This window comes from Geotrypetes seraphini, chromosome 7 (assembly GCF_902459505.1).
Source record: "Geotrypetes seraphini chromosome 7, aGeoSer1.1, whole genome shotgun sequence".
Taxonomy (NCBI): Eukaryota; Metazoa; Chordata; class Amphibia; order Gymnophiona; family Dermophiidae; genus Geotrypetes; species Geotrypetes seraphini.
The window spans coordinates 42457428-42480154 of NC_047090.1; the positions used below are offsets into that span (position 1 = coordinate 42457428).

Sequence of the window (22727 nt, forward strand, 5' to 3'; positions counted from 1 at the left end):
ACAATGCAACAGTGTCAGACATCCAAATCCTGCCTTTGCAAAATAGAGATTTGGATGTTTTAAACACCTTAATGAAAATTGCCACTATAGTGTGAGACTGAATGCTAAGCTGAAAGCTAAGTACATTCTACTATCTAAATATGAAAAAGTCAAATAATTAAAGTTAAACAATTAAGTTTGAAGAAGAGTATAAATATAAATATAGAAACAATTGTGAAAAAAAGTAGTAAGGAGGAGGAGGTATTACGGGGCAAATGAAGAATCTATCCCTTCAAACTACGCTGTTTGTAGGGCTGTCTGATACCCCTAAGAACTTCTGTTAATCTTCCAGATGATATAGATTAAGTATCTGTTGTCTGTTGCGGCACTTGAGCTGATTCTGTAGTTATTGAGTAACTCTATAAAGGACATGCTTAATCAGACCTGTTTCAACTACATCTAAGCTACAAAAAAAAGGTGCTCTGATTGAACATCTGGCTACTGGAAGGATTAAGGCAGTGGTTGCTGTCCCCTCAATCTGCCCTGGGCATTCTGAAAAGGATAACATGCAAATCATAGGAGTAGCCTACTAACAGTTTTTGCACTGGACTGTAAACCAAAGGACCCACGTCTGAGTCCTACTTTTAACTCTTTTTTTTTTCTGTTTAAATTTGTGATCTCCAGGAACAGAAAAATACATACTATGCCAAAATAACTGAAGGCCATTGAAATGGTGTACATTCAGGCATAGGCAGTGGAACTTCAAGTTATCCTTGTCCTGTAGGCAGGGAGCTGGTACCAGTGCCTCTCTTCCTAGCATGAAAGACATGTCCTGTAGGCCAGTGGTTCCCAACCCTGTCCTGGAGGACCACCAGGCCAATTGGGTTTTCAGGATAGCCCTAATGATTATGCATGGAGCAGATTTGCAAGCCTGTCACTTCCATTATATGCAATCTCTCTCATGCATATTCATTAGGGCTAGCCTGAAAACCCGATTGGCGTGGTGGTCCTCCAGGATACGGTTGGGAACCACTGCTGTAGGCAGTCAGACAGCGCCTCTCCTCCTCCCCGGCATGTCGCGGTACACACAGAATCTCACCACAACACACAGTTTGCAATACACTGCTCCAGGTGCAGAGGCAGCAACTCTACCACTAAGCCACTCCTCACCTCATGAGACTATTGAGGACTGGCTGGGAGAGGAAGAATATGGGTTCTATAGATGGGCTAGAGTAGACTGGGAGGCATAGGGTGACTGTGGGTTGGGATAGGATGGGAGTGGCAATGAGTTGGTGTTGGGGAGGAAAAGAGGCTGGTGGGACTTGCAATGCTACCTGTAGCATTTGTTTAAACCAGTCATCCCTGGCTGTGCTCCACCTGCTGTGCTCTTCATGTAAATGCAGCCTGGCCAGCTTTGTTGATGAACTACTGTGCTTTAATTTCCTGTATAGCGACTTAGTAATTTGTGTGAGTTGAGAACCCCCAACCATTTTGAAAAGATGGCTCCTCTAGTACGTCTACTTAAACAAAAACCTAACTTAAAGATTGAATAAGCTAAGCCAGAGCTGCCAAGTTATCCCGTTTCAGAAAGGATATATTTGACAAGTCCTAGTTTTAGGGTCATGTCAAAAAACAAGAGTGGTAGAGCAGAAGCAAGATTTCATAGATGGGCTTAGATACTTTGAGGGGTCCAGAGAGGCAAAAGGAGCGAGATCTTGGTTTTCACTCTAAGGGGAAAAGCAGAATGGCAAACTAGAGGATGGTAGCCAATCCAGGTCACAAGTGCCTGACAGAGTCCAAATAGTAGCAATCAGGTTTAGGAGGGGAGCACAATGTTAAAGATAGCACAAGTAATTTCTGTTGTGTGGTTGTTGGCTTTAAAAATACTCCAAGATTTCTCCTCAGTTTAATGTTTCATTTTTCCACAATTAATCAGAAAGTTCAGGTCCAGTTAACAAGATAGCATTTAGGGTTTGCAATGACATAGTCACTGCATTGTGATGTGAACACTGAGCCTGAGCCATATAGACATGGAGCTAGAAATCAGGGGACAGAGGGATCAAATATCATTCAGCAGCTGACAGTTTGAATAATCTCTGAGGCACCAAGAGATATGCTGTAGTAGTAGGTAAGCTCTGCATAAGGCTCTCTAGTCACTGTAGCACACGTTGGTAGGCATCACAGCTGAACGAGATTCTGTGATTGTTCTCAGCAATGGCAAACAGTGAGTTTTATCCAGCATTCAAAAACATTCACTTTACCTCAGTGCTTTTTCACACAAACTAAACACAAATTTAGCAGACTGCAAAAATCCAGGTAAGCAAACTTCTTAGCCAGAAATAATGGCCAACTCAAAATCAAGAAACAAAACATGGCCCGCGGATCCAAGATGGCCACCGCTAGCTAACTGCTGCTCAGAAGCCCTTGTCATCTTTACCTTGGATAAAATATGCTGAAAAGACAGGGGGAAAGTGCTAGTGCTAGTGCTCGGTAGCCCCATCGGTTACAATGGCATCTGCAACGGGAACAGGAATCATCGGGGACTTGCCCGCTGGGAACGCCGCTGGAGAGTAGCGCTGCTGCGAACACCTTAGGGCTTGACATCTCCTTGAGCCCCGACGTAAGGATGCCACCTCTCCAGCCGCTGCCCCATGCAGCCAGCTCACCGTGAGATCAGAGTGCAGCCAGAGAGGAAGTACTCATCCCGAGAGGCCAGCATGTTGGAGGGCTCGCTGAATGGAACACCTCAGAGTGATTTATTCTCTTTACATGACCCTGCGACCGGGACACCTCGGGCTGAGGAGAGACAAGGCTCCATTGAGGTAAACCAGCCCCAAGAACAAACTCTAACCACACAAGCACATTTATTTTCAGTGGTTAAACCTCCACAAGTCACTTTAGAAGCTCTTTGGGACTTGGTGGTGAATTTGGGTAATTCTTTAAATCCTCAAATAAAAAACTTGGACAGAGAAATGAAAGTACAGAAAGAAGAAATTAACTCTTTAAAACAAGATTTATCTTTGTTAAAACAGGATACTAATAAAGAGTTAATGACTGTTAAACATAACCAAGACCAACTGGTTAAAGATAATTTAATTATGAGGAGGAAATTGGAAGCTCTGGAGAACAATAGTCAGGCTAATAACTTGTGGCTTATAAATTTTCCTAAGATTCTATCAATTTCCCTTCGAGATATGATAAAATGATATTTTATAGAGATTCTTAAGATACCTGAAAATTCTCTACTTCCCCTTACAAGGGCTTACTACCTTCCTTTTAAATCTCAATATCTTCAAAAAGAAAAAGTTGGAAATTCTCAGGAATATCAGTTGGATATTTCCGCTATATCGGAACAATCGGACAGAGAAGTGGCTACACCAGCCACTTTTCTGCTGACTGTGGCTCTGGCTCCAGACAAGGACTGGATCCTAAATCTTTATTTTTAAGAATAGCTCTAAGGATTTCCTGGGCCTCCATATTCAAATGTTTCCACACATCTCCAGAGAGACTCAAAAAAAGAAGAAGAGAATTCTTAAATTTGAAACCTGGAGTGACTCAAATTGGGGGTCTTTTCTTCTTAAGATATCCATGCAAGTGTGTCGTTACATACCGTTCTTTGAAATATGTATTTGTAGACCCGTCTCATTTGATAAGTTTTCTCTCAATGAAACACCTTGAGAATGAAGTAACAACAGCGCCTAATAATAATTAGTTCTCTGTTTAGTAGTAGTTAATGTGCTTCTTTATGATTGTTTGAATTTAATTATGCTACTCTTTAAATCTTGAATCTAAATTTAGAGGACTGGTGTGTGATCAAGGGAAGTTGATTTTTTTCTTTTAACAATTTGAGTGATTTAACTTTCAATGATTGAAAGTTAACTTAAATTACAAGTGTCTTGATCGCACTTTTCTGTACAAGATGTTTATGCTTGGAATAAATTTTGTATAATTGTATAAATAATAATAATAAAAAAGAAACAAAACATAAAGCATACTTGCTAGAGAGAACCCCCCCACCAACTGACTCACAGCGACTCACGGCTTTAGCTAATCTCCATTTGCTCTGCTTGGCTTTCTGAGATAAGGCAGGCTTGCTAGATTTCCATTCCCTCCAAAGCCTCTGGAACTGGGAAATTAGAAGTGGGGAAACTTTCTTCCACTTCTTCCATGGGCCAGTCTGAGACTCCAGAATATCCCTGGTCTGGCCATGGCTCCTGCCTTTCCTCAGCCTGCTTGAGTACATCTGCCACGCCACTCTCCACTCCCCTTACTGCTTCCTTCAGCTTGCCTTTAACCAGACCAAAGCCACTCCCCTTCAGCCTGTAGAGGGAGATGGGCTTTGGCTCCACAGTAGGCTGGGTCAGTTCAAACTTGCCCTGCTTGTTCTGCCTTATTCTGAAAGGCACAACTATCTTGGCTTTAGCTGTTCTAGCTGATGTACTGACAGGGTAAAGATGCAGTGTTTCTGTTTGCTCATAATCAACCTGATCATGTTTATTACTGTTTCTACAGCATGGACAAGAGAGATCAGTCTCAAGTTGCTCACTAGAGCTGATCTGGTCAGCTCTTCTGCACAGGATCTAATTACCTGCTCTAAGGGTGTGGACCCTGAAAGGGACTATGTGAATATTAGACCCCCCTGCTAAAAACATATATAGTGAGATATAGATGTAAAGAATATTGCTCTGCTATATCAGCTAAGATTTGCTATGTTAAAATTTTATACCCTACTCCTCATAAAGCTTATTGGGCAAGTGTCAGCATATCCTGACTATCTGTAGGAAGTCATAGTGTTGTAAACTGGGTGAGATAAAGGAACTGAGCTAACAGTTCTAGGGTTCCTCGACCTCAGCCTCAACCTGAGGGGCAGTAAACTCTGCATTTCAATGCAAAACCTAACAAATCATGTGAATATGATACACAGAGGATAACTTTAGTGCACTTCCCTGCCATAATAAAGGTTTCAGCTTCTGGGTGGTCTAAACACTGATCCGGTCCTTGCTAGAAGGTAAAAGGTTTTATGACATAATTCTGACTGTGTGATTTATTGCTTGTGTAATGTGTCTCTTGTCCATTGACCTTATCACCATATGGCTTGTATCCTGTGACATATGTAATCTATGCCAATGATTTGACCATCGCTTGTTATTTTGCTTTCAAGCTTCTCAATAAAAGGCACCAGTGCTATGGTCCTCAGAGAGACTCTTGATGAAGCTGCCTTAAGCATCAGATAGAAATCTCCCTGAAGCTTCAGTTACTGTACATTGTATGATCCTGATTGTGTGTACCTGGTGTGTCTTTTCTCTCTCCCTTCACACCTCAGTTAGAATTCCCCTACTAAGACAAGGGGAGGGGGTTGCTGCCTGTGTAAGTGATTTTTCCAGGATAACAGCTTTGGTGTTGTGTCTCTAAGGGGGGATTCACTGAACTGTCAACCAGAGACTGGAGCATTCTTCACTAAGGTAGGAGCATGGGTAATTTATGTACTGGAGAGCATGCTGATAAGGAGAGTTTAAAGGATATTCGTAAGGAAGCCATGCCTAAAGGTGGCCCTATTAGTGTTATGTTTAAGCGCTATGATGAGAAGGCATTAACTCCCATCCTCAGATGGTATCGGATGACGGCTGCTGTTAAAAGATTCCAGTTCCCAACGGGGAGAACTTTCTCTGTTGAAAAGTTGTCTTATTTAGCAGAGCAGTTACATTCTGAGTGCCACGGTGGGGATCACAAGAATGCTGATTAGCCAATATTTTGTTTATGGTTAGAACATGCTCAGAGTTCTGTAGATAACAAAGCTAAATCTCAGCAAAAGGCTGAGGAAAGCTCTGACACTAAGAAACTTAGGGCTAGATTCACTAAACAAACTGATTGTGTACCAATCGGTTTGAGACCCCGACCCAATTCATTAACCTCATGGCTGATCCAATTCCGATCCGTGCATGCAAATGAGGGTAAACCGCATGCAAAGTAGGAAAGATCTTGCTCTCTGCTGACTTCTGCTTTTCTGCTCCAACTCACCTGCCCTGCTCAGCCCCGACTCGCCTACCCTGCTTGGGGTGGCCTGCTGGGGAAACAAGAAAATACTCGGTCAGAGGACAAAAACTCCAGTTTGTAGCCATCCCTGAGAACCTCCAAGACCCAGCGGTCAGAGGTAATGGCCTGCCACTCTGCCAGAAAAGCCGACAACCGCTCCTCCGATGTGCGGGTGGGGGGGGGGGGGGGTATAAACATTGGCCTAGTGCTAGAACTGCTTCTTTGCAGGCACCACTGGATGACTCCCCATGGATGGCCAACGTTGAGAACCACCGAAGCACGGTCTGGCAGATGAAGACCCGAGCATGGACGAGAGTGCCTGAGGGGATGAAAATTAGGATGCCTGAAGCCCTGGAGGTGTGGAATCTATTCACAGGCAGTGACTTGGACCTGCAATCCTGTACACTGGCCTTAAGGTCATCCAGACTCTGGCCAAACAACAGCTGTCCCTTAAAGGGCAACAGGCTCAAGGTCTCTTGAACATCCAATTCAAACTTATCAGGTGAAACTGTTATCTTTTTTATGGTATTGATATTGGTTTTGAATTGCTGAAAGGATAGTAGCACACTTAAAAGTTCAAAAATTTGTAGTGAAGCACGGTCTTCCAAGTTCAAAAATATGAACTGGCCATTGCGGGTGGGAAGTGTTTTTATTAGTCTTGCCATCACACATGGTCTTTACTTGAAAATTCTCTCTCTAGCAACCCTTAACTAACACTCTCTCTCTGTTCAATATATTTCAATTCTTAACCTCCATCCTTTCATATAAGATATATTTTTGTATTGTCATGCTGATTCAGCTTTGGTGTTTGTGTATTTTGTTTTCCTTTTTTGGTGTTTTCTGCTATGGTTTTGGTTGATTGCAACTTTCTGCAATTATAAAACTAATAAAGAAACCTGAGAAAAATTTGTAATTATAGTTAAGTCAATAGATCCACCTACCTATACTGTATATTCATATAGAATAGATTTTCTTATCTTACAGGACACAGGTTAATACAAAAAATTTATGGTTATTATGGTTTAGGGGGTTATTTATGTCATAAATTGATTTTTGAATATTCACACTTGGGATGGGTGGGAAGATATCATTATTCAGAATAGGATAAGGTTCTTATGGTAATATGTTTTTGTGTTTTATTGAATGATTATTGGGTGGGTGGAGGGGGGAAATGGTTGATTATGAACATGTGAAAGTTGAATGTGCTTTTATTGTATACGTTGCATTTGTTGTATTGCACTGCTGAAGTTTTGAAAATCAATAAAGAATTTAAAAAAATAAAATGAAATTTATAGGGACATTAATTGATTCTGTTTTTCACAAATATTTGTTAAATATGATGAAAGCCATAGTCTGATGTATATACTGTGAACTTACCACCCCCATTTTTGTAGCAAAGATATGGGAATCGCCAAACATTTCCCAGACCAATAATCTCTCCAGCAACTGAGAGAACAAACTCCACTTTGTTGTTCCACTGTCCTCTTTCTTCCAGTTTTTCTCGAGTTTCATTCCCTCTTTCATTCTTTAAATGTTCAGGTTGGAAAACTACATTGGAGTCCTCCAAATGCATCTTACCGTCCATATAGCACTGTAAGCAGGACATAATAAGAAAAAAAACTGCTGTCAGGTGAGATCACCGGTGAAGTAAACTGCAGGGCTCCAGGATAATTCCAGTGTTGGAATCCAGGTGCAACTTTTCATTCTTACATCTTGGTTTCCAAATACTAGAAGATATCCCACAACAATGCTATTGTACGCATGAGAAAATATTGGCTGAACACTAAGGAAGTACAGTACATGAAAAAATGTTTTGGGCATTTTTTGGTTCATTTCACACATTCATATTAACAGATGAGTTGATGAATGTATGTTAAAAATTAACCCACCTTTCTTTGTATATTAACATGTTTTAAATTGATTTGTATGCATTGAGGTTCCATTTTACTAAAGCTTTACACTTTCCACAAATTCTGTATATAGCACCTACAAAATCAGCACTGATCAAAACAGCACTTAGAAGGATTCTATAAAAGGCACCCGCTATATATAGAATCAAACTTAGCAGCCAACTTAATAGTTAGGCACACCCATTTAGGCTAAGCAAAGCCAAGCCTAAAAACCTGCAATAAAGTTGTGTGCAAATCAAGCATATTCTAACTTTTAGAATGCCCATAATCTACCTATGACCCTCCCCTGGCCACACCCCCTTTTGACAATCACACACTAGAAGTGACACATACCACTTTATAGAATGTGCCTACAAAGTGGGGATGTAACTTCTAATGAGTGCCAATGTCAGTTATTTGCCCCTTATTGCCACCAAATGACTTTTTAAACAATTAAGTTACACATGCAAATTGTCTATGTACATTGATTTGCACGTACAGCTTAGGATTCCATATACAGAATTTAGGCCTTTGTTTTCATTAACAGCAAATATTAACACGTCGTAAGTACAAAGGCTATGTATAAACAGTTGGGGGCAAGCCTAACATAAGAATAACCTTACTGTGTCAGACCAATGGTCCATCAAGCCCAGTAACCTGTTCTCATGGTGGCCAATCCAGGTCACTAGTACCTGGCCAAAACCCAAGGTGTAGCAATATTCCATGCTACCAATACAGGGCAAGCAGTGGCTTTCCCCATGTCTTTCTCAATAACAGACTATGGACTTTTCCTCCAGGAACTTGTCCAAACCTTTCTTAAAACCAGCTATGCTATCTGCTCTTACCATAACCTCTGGTAATGCGTTCCAGAGCTTAACTGTTCTAAATGTATTACCACATTCTGATGGTTTTTAAACTGTACATCGCTTAGATATTGTTATAAGCGATTCATCAAATAAAGGTTAAACTTGAAACTTGAAACTTGGAGTGAAAAGAAATTTCCTCCTACTGGTTTTAAAAGTATTTCCCTGTAACTTCATAGAGTGTCCCCTAGTCTTTGTAATTTTTGACAGAGTGAAAAATTGATCAACTTGTACCCTTTCTACTCCATTCAGGATTTTGTAGACTTCAATCATATCTCCCCTCAGCCATCTCTTTTCCAAGCTGAAGAGCCCAAACCGTTTTAGTCTTCCCTCATACGAGAGGAGTTCCATCCCCTGTACCATCTTGGTCGCTCTTCTTTGAATCTTTTATAGTGTCACTATATTTTTATTGAGATAAGGAGACCTGAATTGAACGCAATACTCCAAATAAGGTTGCATCATGGAGCGATACAGGGGCATTATGACATTCTTACTTTTGTTAACCATCCCTTTTTTAATAATTCCCAGCATCCTGTTTGCTTGTTTGGCCGCCGCCGCACATTTGGGCGAAAGGTTTCATTGTATTGTCTACAATGACACCCAGATCCTTTTCTTGGGCACTATCCCCCAAGATGGACCCTAGCATCCAGTACCTGTGATTCAGGCTATTCTTACCAATGTGCATCACTTTGCATTTGCCCACATTAAATTTCATCTGCCACTAGGATGCCCAGTCTTCCAATTTCCTAAGGTCTGCCTGCAATTTTTCACAATCTGCATGCATTTTAACGACTTTGAACAGCTGAGTGAGGTGATTAAATCTGCAGATAACACTAGTCGTTCCAATTTCCAGATCATTTATAAATAAGTTAAATAGCACCGGTCCCAGTACAGAACCCTGTGGCACTCCACTGTTTACTCTCCTCCATTGAGAAAAATGACCATTTAACCCTACCCTCTGTTTTCTATCCGATAACCAATTCCTAATCCACAAAGGAATTTCGCCACCTATCCCATGACTCTTTAATTTTCTCAATAGCCTCTCATGAGGAACTTTATCAAAAGCTTTCTGAAAATCTAGATATACTATATCAACCGGCTCACCTTTATGCACATGTTTATTCATACTTTCAAAAGAAGTCAAGAAAATTTGTGAGGCAAGATCTTCCTCGGCTCTCTCCTGCAGTTCCTATACAGAAATATTCTTTTAACACTTATCAAGCCTAATTGTAATTAGTGCTGATGTACTTACTGCCTCTTGAGGAGTTAGTAAGTGCACCAACAGTGCTAACTGCACAAGTATGGAAACAGAGAAACATGATGTCAGATAAAGGCCAAATGGTCCATCTAGTCTGCCCATCCATAGTAACCATTATCTCTTTCTCTCTCTAAAAGAGATCCAATGTGCATATCCCAGGCAGTCTCTGTCTCCACCACCTCTTCCAGGAGACTGTTTCACACATCTACCACCATTTCTGTAGTATTTCCTTAGATTACTCCGGACCCTATCACTTCTTAACTTCATCCTATGCCCTCCCATTCCCGAGCTTCCTTTCAAATGAAAGAGACTCGATTCATGCACATTTACATTATATAAGTATTTAAACGTCTCTATCCTATCTCCCTTCTCCCGCCTTTCCTCCAAAGTATACAGTACAGATTGAGATCTTTAAATCTGTCCCCATACTCCTTATGATGAAGATCATGCACCATTTTAGTAGCCTTTCTCTGGACTGACTCCATCCTTTTTATATATTTTTGAAGGTGCGGCCTCCAGAATTATACACAATATTCTAAATGAGGTCGCACCAAAGTCTTATACAGGGGCATCAATACCTCCTTTTTCCTACTGGCCATACCTCTCCCTATGCACCCTAGCATCCTGTTTGGCCACCTTAAGATCACACCCAAGTCCACGTCTTCTGTCATGCACATAAGTTCTTCACCCCCTAAACTGTACTCTTCCCTCAGATTTTTGAAACCCAAATGCATGACCTTGCATTTCTTAGCATTAAATTTTAGCTGCCAAATTTCAGACCATTCTTCAAGCTTTGCCTGGTCTTTCTTCATGTGTCTTTCTTCATGTGTACTCTATTACAGATTTTGATATCATCGGCAAAGAGGCAAGTCTTACCTAACAACCCTTCAGCAATATCATTTATAAAAATGTTAAAAAGAACAAGCCCAAGAACAGAACCTTGAGGCACACCACTGGTAACATCCCTTTCCTCAGAGCGATCTCCCTCTGTCGCCTTCCACTCAACCAGCTTGCAGTAATTTCCCTGTATTAACCGGATTGTGCAGTTCATGTCTATTGTCTGCCCATAGCCTGCCTAACACAGTGTACAATTAATTCATGAATTAACGTATGCTGTCATGCCATTGATAACACTTTCTGTGCCCATGTGGTAATAGTGCACAGTAAAGTGGGCATTGTAGAAGGCATAATTCTGGGCGCACTAGAGCACATAGGGAAAAGTCAGTTCTGAAGGATGCAGTGCCTGCCCCAGCACAGCAATCTAGAATTAACAAACCAGTATCTAAATCCAGATTTAATAAAGTTGACCCTTATAATCCAGAACAGTCACTGAAAAGAAGTCTCCTGACACTAATGCCTATTTACCTTTCCAAAAGTAGGCTTCTTGTGTGTTATCACACAGCACTAAGCCATGGGATAGTAACATAATAACATAGTAAATGATGGCAGATAAAAACCCAAATGGTTCATCCAGTCTGCATTTTTTCCTGCACGAACCCTACCACCAGAGAATCTGACTAACAGTTGTACAATCTGATGCCTGTAGGCCTGTTCCAGCATACTACCGTCTGTCTGAACGCTGGCTCACTGTGGAAGGCAATTCTTTGCCGAAACACGGACCGTGTAAGATCTGTTTACCTCAAACACAGTACAATTTTTATGTTTTTATCTTGTTGGTATCTGTCAGATTTTGATTTTATTGTGTTACTGATTTGTTTTGAACACCAATACATTGTGATATTTTAACTCCTGGTGTCCAGGACCTGGCTCCACTGTTTTGTTCCAACCATATATGCTCCATAAATTAATCATTTAAATTAATCATTTAGCGTAAGAAAAGTGACACATTCTACTAAGCAACAGACTGTGTTAGGGAAAACTCCAAGCCTCAGAGCTCCCCAGCCAATTTGGATATCACACACACCCGGTGGGGTAATTAAACAGCCCAAAGTTCAGAGTGAGAGGGGAGGAAGAGGTTGCATAAGCCATTTTGAGGGAAGGATGCTAGGAAGCAAGCCCATTCCTGTCCGAAGAATCGGCGAACTTGAGAGGCAAAGGGAGTCCAGATATCCTTGGAACCAGGAGGTAAACTGTCCAGAAGGAGATGATCTAGAACAGTGGTTCTTAACCTGGGTTCGACCGAACCCCAGGGGTTTGGTGAGTCAGTCTCGCGGGTTCGGCGGAGGTCAAAACACACCTCCGACTCATATAGCGCTTCGGTCACGTTCAATCATCTATCAGTTATTCAGTGATTTTGATCAAGACTGATCGCGTACTCGGTTTCTTGATCTATCAATCTGTAACTAACGCCTTATATACATCAATCAATTCCTGATCAAAATTTGTGATTTAACTGATAGATGATTGAATGTGACCGAAGCGCTTATGATTCGTGATGATATGCCCCGCTTGTCCATAATTGGCTGCAGGTGATCACGCAACATCGCTTGACCTATCTGTGCTGCAGGGGATTTGATGCGCACAGTAGTACTTCCAACAAGGTTAAGAACCACTGATCTAGAAGATCACATTCATTTCTTTAGAGGGAAATCCTGATGTGTTTGAGGATTTGGAACTTATGAACTATACTGCGGTTTACCCTGAAGGTCTGGACACTGAGGCAATAATCTGGGACTCAAATGCTGGATGAAAATGAATGCAAACAACAAAGGGGAGATAAATCCAACACAATCTGCAGGAAAGAGAGCGCAAACAAAAACAAAGAGAACTGCAGACAATGCACAAAGATGCAAGCTAAATTTATTGCACCAAAGTCATGAATGCGGTTAATGTTACCACCTTGTACCAAACCAAAGGACCCGACACTGTCCGTCTTTCGGAAAACACACCTTCATCAGGGGTCCCAGGTGGATAAGATTTCAAATAAAACCGCAAAACAAGAAATGTAAAATTAGAGCTTAGCCTGGAAAGATAGCAGCGACAGCAATGAGAACAATCTCTGTAGAAACTCCGCCGTGGCGAAAAAAAAAATGAATGACCATACTGCTGTGAGTAATTAAACTGCCTAAGTTTAAGACTGTGTTCTTACTTAAAAGTTGCAGTGCACTAAATGTGTAGAAATGCATACAACAGTATGTGAAGTTACAAGCAGACAGAGATTTGTGTGATTTCAGACTGTGATATCAAACCTTTGAATTATCTTATGTAGAGAAGACTTGTGCAAACCAGTAGAAGTAGTAGGAGAGAAAAAGAAGCAGTATCAGAGCTTTGTGAACGGGAACCAAGGCAGAGACTGAGAAAATATTAACCCTTGAAAGAGAATTGGGAGGGATTGATACGACCAATCGTAGGACAGTTAGTTTCCTCTCCACTGGGCTTAAGAATTGACTGAGCTCAGTGGCTCAGTGGTGCAAAGGTCAGGGTTATGCAGGCAAGTAAAGAGAAGACTTTTTTTGCATAGTGAAACGTTGGAGACGTATCTCAGGCTCAGGCCTCTCCAAGGCCCTAACCTAAAACAATAGTATGTTTTAATGAAATATTAATAGAAAAGTTGAACTGTTTCTGAACTGAGAGGCAGATGCCTATAAAGGAAAGCTTTTTGTTTCACTAATTGATAACTAGAGAACCTTATTTTTACTTTTGAGCACCAGAGGAATGTGTTTATACTACAGACATTATTGTGAGTGGCAGAAAGGAACTCTGACTAGAAAGAAACCTTTTCTTTGGATGAAAGGAAATTGGGTGCTTGTTTAAAAACATTGTCCATTATTTTTGTTGCCTCTTTATCACTCCAGTGACCACTTGGTTTGGCGCATGTGCGGGTACAGGGAGGCTTGACCCTCAGTCAGGTATTCCCATCCCAGTCACAGCATTAAGAAGTAAATTCAAAATAGGTTGCTAGAAATAAGGTGCCAAAAAACTGGGATCTGGAATGGCCCTATTGTGCCCATACCCCCCTTCCTCCCTTTTAAAGTGATTACCCTTATAAACACTTCTTTATTAACAACATCGGTAATAATAATGCACCAGACTCTTTTATTGGAAAAACCTGACCACAGCTTTGTTTATTAAACAACAACATTTTGAACAGGTAAATAACTTCCCAAGCTACAAACATAGTATAACTGGATAAACGGTTCACAGTCAGTTGCGCGCGAGACACCAGTGCGCCGACAATCGAGCGCTGACAATTCGCCGCAAGAAAGAAATGCGCTGCGGGAAATCTTAGTTTTAAAGAGCTCCGAACCGGGGTGTGAGTGGGTATCCCCCCTCACACTTTACTGTATAGTATTCGCGCTGCTGTTGGGGGGGGGGGGTTTGGGGGTTGGAACCCTCCATTATAGAGAAAACAGAACTTTTTCACATTTTTCGGGAAAAGTTCCGTTTTCTCTATAATGTGGGGGGTTGCACCCCACACCCCCCCAACGGCAACGCGAACACTATGCAGTAAAGTGTGTGTGGGGGGGTTCCCCCCTACACCCCATCAGAGCTCTTTAAAACTGTTTCCCCGTGGCGCACTTCTTTCTTGCGCCGAATTGTCAGTGCTTAATTGTTGGCGCGCTGGTGTCTGGCGCGCGATTATCCTGTCACCGGATAAACATAGGAATAGATTCCTGGCTCTGCCATGTCAGCTAGGGCCTAAGGGTAAGCATGGACCTCCATGCCCCCTTTCCGGGTCACCTAACCTAACTGCTCATACAGCTTATATCTTGCAGAACTGCTCATCACCTGATGAGCCCCGAAAGACCCAGTAGCTCGGGATTACTGCAGCTGCGACAATCTCAAGCCCTGGTCCCACTTGTACAACCTCCTTTCCCCTTAGGGTGGGTGGGAAAAAAACACCACTGAGGAACAGGAAGAGCCCTGTGACCTGGAGGCAGCACTTTAAATAATTCTCTGAAGCCCACTCCTCACTCTAACTTTGACCCAATCCCCTATCTTCTATACAGCAGGAAATCATTCAAACTCTAACTCCTGCCTCACCTGCCCGTGTGCCCCTCCCCCCCCAAGTCACCCCCTCCCGTCGCTTGCTTATGACCTGGCTTGCAAACCTCAACCTTTCCAGAAGTCTCAGTGGGTGACCAATACGGGTCATCCAGCCCCCTGTTAAGGTTACCCATTGAGACTAGCTCTCAGGCTCTAGAATGCAGAGTTGGGTGTGTAAATGCATTCATGGCACCATTTTCTTAAATAGCATAATTATTGCAATGTGCTGGGTTCAAATCGTCAGTATAATGTTAAAATATTAGACTACTGGTGCAGGAGTGACTGAGAATCTCTCCTGCTCCTCAGAACCCCAAGAATGGAGCTGGGACTATGGATGCCTTAGGAGGGGGATCTATATAAATCTGTGTGTGGGGGGAGGAGGGTTGACAACTTGTTTTTAATTTTAACAGACTATGGGATTTTAGAGCAGTAGAGAGTGGTAAGGTTTGCTGTTGATTGTTTCATTTACTAAGTGAAGATAAACAAAAAAAAAAGAACAGTCAGAAAAGCAGAAAAAAAACTTGGTGCAAAACTCTCAGCGCCGAGGACAAAGCCACCTGGAAAAACCATCTGCAAAACTACAAATTAGCCACACATAAAGCAAAAAAAGCACATTTTACCACTCTAATATCCAAGATACATGCAAATCTGGACTCAGAGGCCAAAACACTCGCAAACATCCCAGAGACCACTCAAGTCAACAATCCACACCAGACAGAAGCCTTGAACAGTTTCATACTGATCTCCCTCAACGACCTTAAAAACATAATCAACTCTGTACGCTCCAGGACCTCAATCCTGGACCCATGTCCCTCCACTACACTCCTGGATACAAACAAGGTATTCCTGGAATCCATCCTACCCCTAATAAACAAGTCCCTTACGACAGGTGTAGTTCCACAGAGCTGGAAATCAGCTATAGTAAAACCACTCCTGAAAAAAACAACCGTGGACCCAGACAACCCAAGCAGCTTCAGACCTGTCTCAAATCTCACATTCATCTCAAAAATATTGGAAAAGACAGTACTCACGCAACTACAAGACCTCATGAGACAAATGTCACCCTCTCCAACTTCCAATCAGGCTTCAGGACAGACACAGTGCTCCTAGACATCTTAGATGAAGGAAATGATGCACTGCTGATACTATTAGACTTCAGTGTTGCCTTTGACACCATCGACCACTCTCTCCTCCTGTCCAGGCTAAAAACCATTGGAATCCGTAACAATGCACTTCGATGGTTCTCCTCATTCCTGAACGACAGATCCCAGAAAGTTCTACTAGGGAAATCGTTATCTGAACCCAAACCACTCCACTATGGAGTGCCTCAGGGAGCCTTACTATCACCACTCCTCTTCAACCTCTATGTCAAACCAGTACTGGATATAACGGAAAAACACTAAATCAGAATCTACTCTTTCGCAGATGACTTACAACTCTACCTCCCACTAGGCCAACATCGAGACACACAAATCAAAAATCTCCAGTCTTGCTTAACTGAAATAAAGACCTGGATGACCGGGAACAAGTTACATTTAAATGAGTCCAAGACAGAACTTCTCTGGATCCGCAAAGATCTTTACATATACCCCTGTCCATCCTTTTCCTGGGGCACAAACACCCTTACACCCAAGGATAACATCTGCAGCCTATGAGTAACTGTTGACTCAAACTTATCAATGACAGATCACATATCCAAACCAGTATCTTCCTCCTTCTACTACCTCCGCCAGCTAAAAACCATACATGCATACTTCTCAGAACCCAAATTCGCCCAACTACTGTATGCTTTTGTATTATCTTGCTTAGACTATTGCAACACACTACTAGTGGGCCTGCTACCAAAACTCTTTCCCGCCTCCAAAGGGTGAAAAATGCTGCAATCTATCTCCTGAAAAATCTTGGCATTTGCGACCACTTACTCCTGCATTAGCTTCCATGCACTGGCTGCCCATTCAAAGCTGCGCCTTCAAGGCCCTGATGCTCACTTTCAAAACCTTCCACGAAATGATTCCACACTACATGACAACTAAACTACAAATCTGCTTCCCAAAGTGACCACAGAGGTCCCAAGGAGAAAAATGATTGACCATACCTCCTGACTGTTCCCTCAAAACGGAAACAGCCCGCAAACGCTCCTTCTCACATTTCATACCCAGACTAAGGCACCCCCCCCCCATCTGTTAGAACAGTAGATGGACTCTGGAGCTTCAGGAAGGCTATGAAAATCTTTCTCTTCACAAACTCAGTGCCTTAAGGACATGCACCCAAAAATGCCATTCAGATTCAATGCACCAGAGCTGCTTAGTGGATATGCTTTTTGTCATGTCTATATTGTAAATTATGTAATCTTTTTCCTGTCTCGATTATATTGTGGATGTACTTTGTAACCTGTTCTGGGCTCCTTTGAGAGGACGGGCTAAATAATTGAGCAAATAATAAATAATCAATTGATTTTCTTGTTGTTGTTGTTTTTAATGAAACGAAACCAAAGAATATTCCTAATGTGTACCTCCACTGCATAACAGTGGAGTTTTTCCAGAACCAGCTATATTTAATTGAAACAGAAAAGCAATATAGAACAGTGCTGCTGCGTGAAAATGTGCGTTTGTAATACCTTGGGGGGGGGGGGGAGGAAGCAGGGGGAATTTTGAATGCCATTCTTGCAGCTAAAACAATGCTTCATGCATAGAAATGGGCTATTTGAAAGTTACCAAAATGTAACTACAAAATATTACTCACCAGAGATGGGTTACCCATCTCTGGTGAGTAATATTTTGCAGTTAAATTTTGGGATTTTTTTTTCTATTACTCTTTGTTTTTTTTCTATTTGAAAGTTACCCACAAAATAATACCAGACTACAAAAGATAAATATTTATACTTCATGTTATCAAAACAGAAAAAAAACCACTCTAGAAAATAAAATGAACAAGCACCAAGGGCTCTTTTTACTAAGCTGCATTAGGGCATTAACGCGGGGAGAAGCGCATGCTAGATGCTAACGCTAGCATCGAGCTGGCGTTAGTTCTAGCCGCGTAGCGCGGGTTTAGCGCGCGCTAATCTGCTGTATGCACTTAAAAACGTTGGTGCACCGTAGTAAAAGGAGCCCCAAATTAAAAACCTGGAATAAAAATGTTTTCAAGTTCTTCCTAAATGCTAGAATATTATCTTGCTGTTGAAGAAATTGGGCAACAAATTCCATACACTGAAATCAACAGCTGTGAAGGCAGCAGATTGTGTGGGTGCTAAAAGAGAAGTTCTATAATTGAGAGGGACCCTGCATTTACACACCACGTGTGCACATAAATGTACTTAATACCAGAACTTTCGCAGGTAAGACTACTCTTAAGCTTGAAATGGCAGCAAATGACTAATGCACCTAGCACAGCTTAAAATGGTACACTATAGGACACAGTCACAGTGGCATAGCGAGGGTGAGAGGCTCACCCCTACACACTACTTCCCTGCTGTATGTGCACACCGCTTCCCTTCCCTCGTACCTCTGTAACTTTCCTGGCGCAAGCAGCAACCTCCAAGCTGTTGTCGCACCTGCGAGGGCTCTCCTGTCACTTCCTAGGTGCGGGTCCTGGAAGTGATGTCAGAGGGAGAGCCGACGCAGACACGTCAGCAGGTTGGAGGTTGCCGCTTGCGCTAGGAACATTGCAGAGGTACATGGCAAGCGGTGTGCGAGCAAGGCAGAGATGGGCGGGGAAGGAGCGGGGGGTGGAGAAGAGGACAGTTGCCACGCCCCTACCAAGACAGTGCCTAGGGCGAACTGCCCCCCTACCACTCCTTACTATGCCACTACACGGTCAGGTGTCCTGTGGACAATATTCCCTCTAAGCTGAGCAGTAGTCCTCCACTATGCTCCTGTCAGTAGGGGGTGCTGTTTCACTATCACATTTTCAGTAGTGAGGGATAGAAACATAGAAACATAGAACATAGAAAGATGACGGCAGAAAAGGGCTACAGCCCATCAAGTCTGCCCACTCTACTGACCCATCCCATTAAGTCTGGGTGCTAATGACTTAGTTCTTTAGCTCGACCCTCGTAGTGATCCTACGTGGATGTCCCATTTATTCTTAAAGTCGAGCACGCTGGTGGCCTTGATCACCTGCATCGGAAGTTTGTTCCAGTGATCCACCACCCTTTCTGTGAAGAAGTACTTCCTGGTGTCACCATTAAAGTTCCCTCCTCTGAGTTTGAGTTCGTGCCCTCTTGTGACCGATGGTCCTTTGAGAAGGAAGATGTCGTTTTCCACCTCGACACGTCCTTTGACATATTTAAATGTCTCAATCATGTCCCCCCTTTCCCTGCGCTCCTCTAGAGTATAGAGCTGCAATTTGCCCAGTCTTTCTTCGTATGAGAGACCCTTGAGTCCGGAGACCATTCTAGTGGCCATCCGCTGGACTGACTCGGCTCGAAGCACATCTTTACGGTAATGTGGCCTCCAGAATTGCACACAGTACTCCAGATGAGGTCTCACCATGGCTCTGTAAAGTGGCATTATGACTTCAGGCTTGCGGCTGACGAAGCTTCTCTTGATACATCCCATCATTTGCCTTGCCTTGGATGAGGCCTTCTCCACTTGTTTGGCCGCCTTCATGTCTGCACTGATGATTACTCCCAAATCCCGTTCTTCTGAAGTCCTAGCTAGTGCTACTCCATTCAAGGTGTATGTTCTGCATGGATTTCTGTTGCCGAGATGCATGACTTTACACTTCTTAGCGTTGAAGCCCAGCTGCCATGTTGAGGACCAGTTTTCCAACATGATCAGATCCTGCGTCATACTACCCTTGAGACTGCTTTCACTTACTATATTACACAGTTTGGCGTCGTCGGCGAACAGTGCTACCTTACCCTGAAGCCCCCAGGTTAAATCCCTTATGAATATGTTGAAAAGAGATGGTCCCAGGACTGATCCTTGCGGCACTCCGCTAGTCACCTCCGATGTCTCAGAGAGGGTGCCGTTGACCACCACCCTCTGAAGTCTTCCACTCAGCCAATCATTGACCCATGCAGTTAGTTTCTCACCTAACCCCATCGATTTCATCTTGTTTAATAGTCTACGGTGCGGGACACTGTCAAAAGCTTTACTGAAATCCAAGTATACCACGTCCAGAGACTCTCCCGAGTCTAGCTTTCCTGTCACCCAGTCAAAGAAGCTGATAAGATTGGATTGGCATGACCTGCCCCTAGTGAATCCATGTTGACAGGGATCCCTCAGATTTTCCTCATCCAATATCATGTCCAATTTACCTTTAAGTAAAGTTTCCATAAGTTTACACACAATTGATGTGAGACTCACCGGTCTGTAATTTGCCGCCTCTGCTCTGCAACCCTTTTTGTGCAGAGGGACAACGTTGGCTGTTTTCCAGTCCAGGGAACCTGCCTGTCACTAGTAATTGAAAATGGAAAGATTAGGTTCTTACCTCCGATAATTTTCTTTCCAGTACAAAGAGACGTGAGTCTTGACAAGTGTGTTTCTTCCCTTCACCCACTAGGATTGCTGAAGGCATCGTCTACATTTTTCAACTCCACCTCCTTGTGTCACTGGGCAGTGCCTCAGCTCCTCAGTTCATCCCAAAGCAATGGATAATCCCTAAAAAGGAGAAATAACCAAGAGGGTATGGGGAGCTCCCTGAAAAGTCTTTTCTGCTCTGCACAATAACATTTAATTAAACCAATAGACATATAGCTTAAACAAGGTGGAACTAAACAGCCATCTACCTGAGTGCAACCTGCATTAACATTTATGTAACTTGTAACCGGGTGCGGCCTGACTTGGGCAAGCAGAGGTCTAACCTGGGCATACATACCTCGGTCGAGTGGAAGACGAGGCAAAAACAGATGGTTTGAGGGTATGCACCTACAAGTGACTTTAAATCATTTCAAAAAGAAATCAAAACTCTGCTATTCAAAAAATCTATACAGCCTTCTTATCCCCCCACCCTCGCATCCTCCCTCCCCATAGCAAATTTCCAGCTGATTTCCTCCCCTCTACTAATATCTCCTCAATGACTCTATCAATTAACCTACCCTAAACTGCATCTTCCCTACAAGTAAACCTCAATTCTCCACCCTTCCTTCAATCTCTCACTATTGCCTCTACTATGTAACCAACCCCTAAATTATAACTTCCTGGAAATGTCCAGCTATCTTCTACTGTAATCCGCTTAGAACTGCAAGGTACAGGTGGAATAGAAGTCACTAATGTAATGTAATGTAATAAGTACAGGCTGTTCAAGTATTCAAAAGATAGTGCTTTGTTGTTATGCACCACTGGAAACAAGTATAAACAGTTGATTCATCCAAATTAGTATGCAAACTTATAAACGCTGGTAAGTAGTTCCAACAAGACCCATTCACGTGACTGCCACCAACTTTCCACCAAATTCAAAAAAAATGAAGAAAGCACAAGTCAATCACTTTTCTCAGGTATAACAGTTCATCTTCTGGGGCAATTCCTTAGGGACAGTGGCGTACTAAGGGGGGGCGGGGGGGGGGCTGTCAGCCCTGGGTGCAAGGCCCGAGGGGGTGTACAGCTGGCCACTTACCAGGGAATAGGCTGCCGTCGGGGAAAGGCTGCCATTGCCGTCATCAGAAAGAAGCCGGCGCCGAATTCTCCCTCCCTACTTCTCTTCCCCGAGCCGAGCAACTCTAGCCGTCCGACGTCAATTCTGACGTTGGAGAGGACGTTCTGGGCCAGCCAATCGCTGCCTGGGTGGCCCGGAACATCCTCTCCGCCGTTAGAATTGACGTCGGGCAGCCAGAGTTGGTCGGCCCACGGGAAACGAAGGAGGGCGAATTTGGCGCCGGCCTGTTTCCGATGGCCAGTGGCAGCCTTTCCCCGGCGGTGGTGACAGCATGGTTGTGGTAGCGGCGGTGGAATGGGGGAGGGAAGGGAGAAAGAAAGAAAGGGGGGGGAGCCAGGGAGCCAGAAAGAAAGCAAGGGGGGGGACAGGGATCCAGAAAGAAAGAAAGGGGGCAGGGTGAATGAAAGAAAAAAATGGGGCATGGGGAAAGAGAGAGAAAGACAGACATAGAGAAAGAAAGGGGGCATGGAGAGAGAAAGAAAGAAGGGGGCAGGGTGAAAGAAAGAAATGGGGCACGGAAAGAGAGAGAATGACAGACATACAGAAAGAAAGGGGGCATGGAGAGAGAAAGAAAGAAGGGGACAGGATGAAACAAAAAAAAAGTTGGGGGAGGGAATGAGGTCTGGAGGAGAGGAAGCATACAGGAGGCTGAAAGAAGGGAAGAAATATTGGATACACAGTCAGAAGAATAAAGTGTAACCAGAGACTGATGAAATTACCAAAGGTAGGAAAAATGATTTTATTTTCAATTTAGTGATCAAAATATGTCCGTTTTGAGAATTTATATATGCTCTCTATATTTTGCACTATGGCCCCCTTTTACTAAACTGCAATAGCAGTTTTTAGCGCATGGAGCGTCGAGAGCAGCGTGGGGCATTCAGCGCAGCTCCCTGCGCTAAAAAACACTATCGCGGTTTAATAAAAATGGAGGGGGTATATTTGTCTATTTTTGTATAGTTGTTACTGAGGTGACATTGCATAAAGTTATCTGCCTTGACCTCTTTGAAAACCCGCGGAATATAAATGATAATTAACATTTTCTCTGCGTAAAGTGTGCTTTGTGTTTTTAAAATTTTATTGTTGGTAGATCATTTTGACTTGGCCACGAAGATAACGGGGAGGGAGGGAGGGGAGTTGCTGAAAGACATCTAGTAATCCTTG

At 43.0% G+C, this 22727-nt stretch overlaps 1 protein-coding gene across 3 annotated transcripts in view; it reads right to left on the bottom strand.

The window, feature by feature from the left end:
* Positions 1-22727, bottom strand: part of LOC117363972 (sodium- and chloride-dependent betaine transporter-like) — a 208580-nt gene that overhangs the window by 145434 nt on the left and 40419 nt on the right. For all 3 annotated transcript variants that reach the window (XM_033952635.1, XM_033952636.1, XM_033952634.1), the window contains exon 2: positions 7390-7603. In XM_033952635.1, the coding sequence (XP_033808526.1) occupies positions 7390-7597 (208 nt within the window). In that variant the 5' untranslated portion in view covers positions 7598-7603. The remainder of the gene's footprint in view (positions 1-7389; positions 7604-22727) is intronic.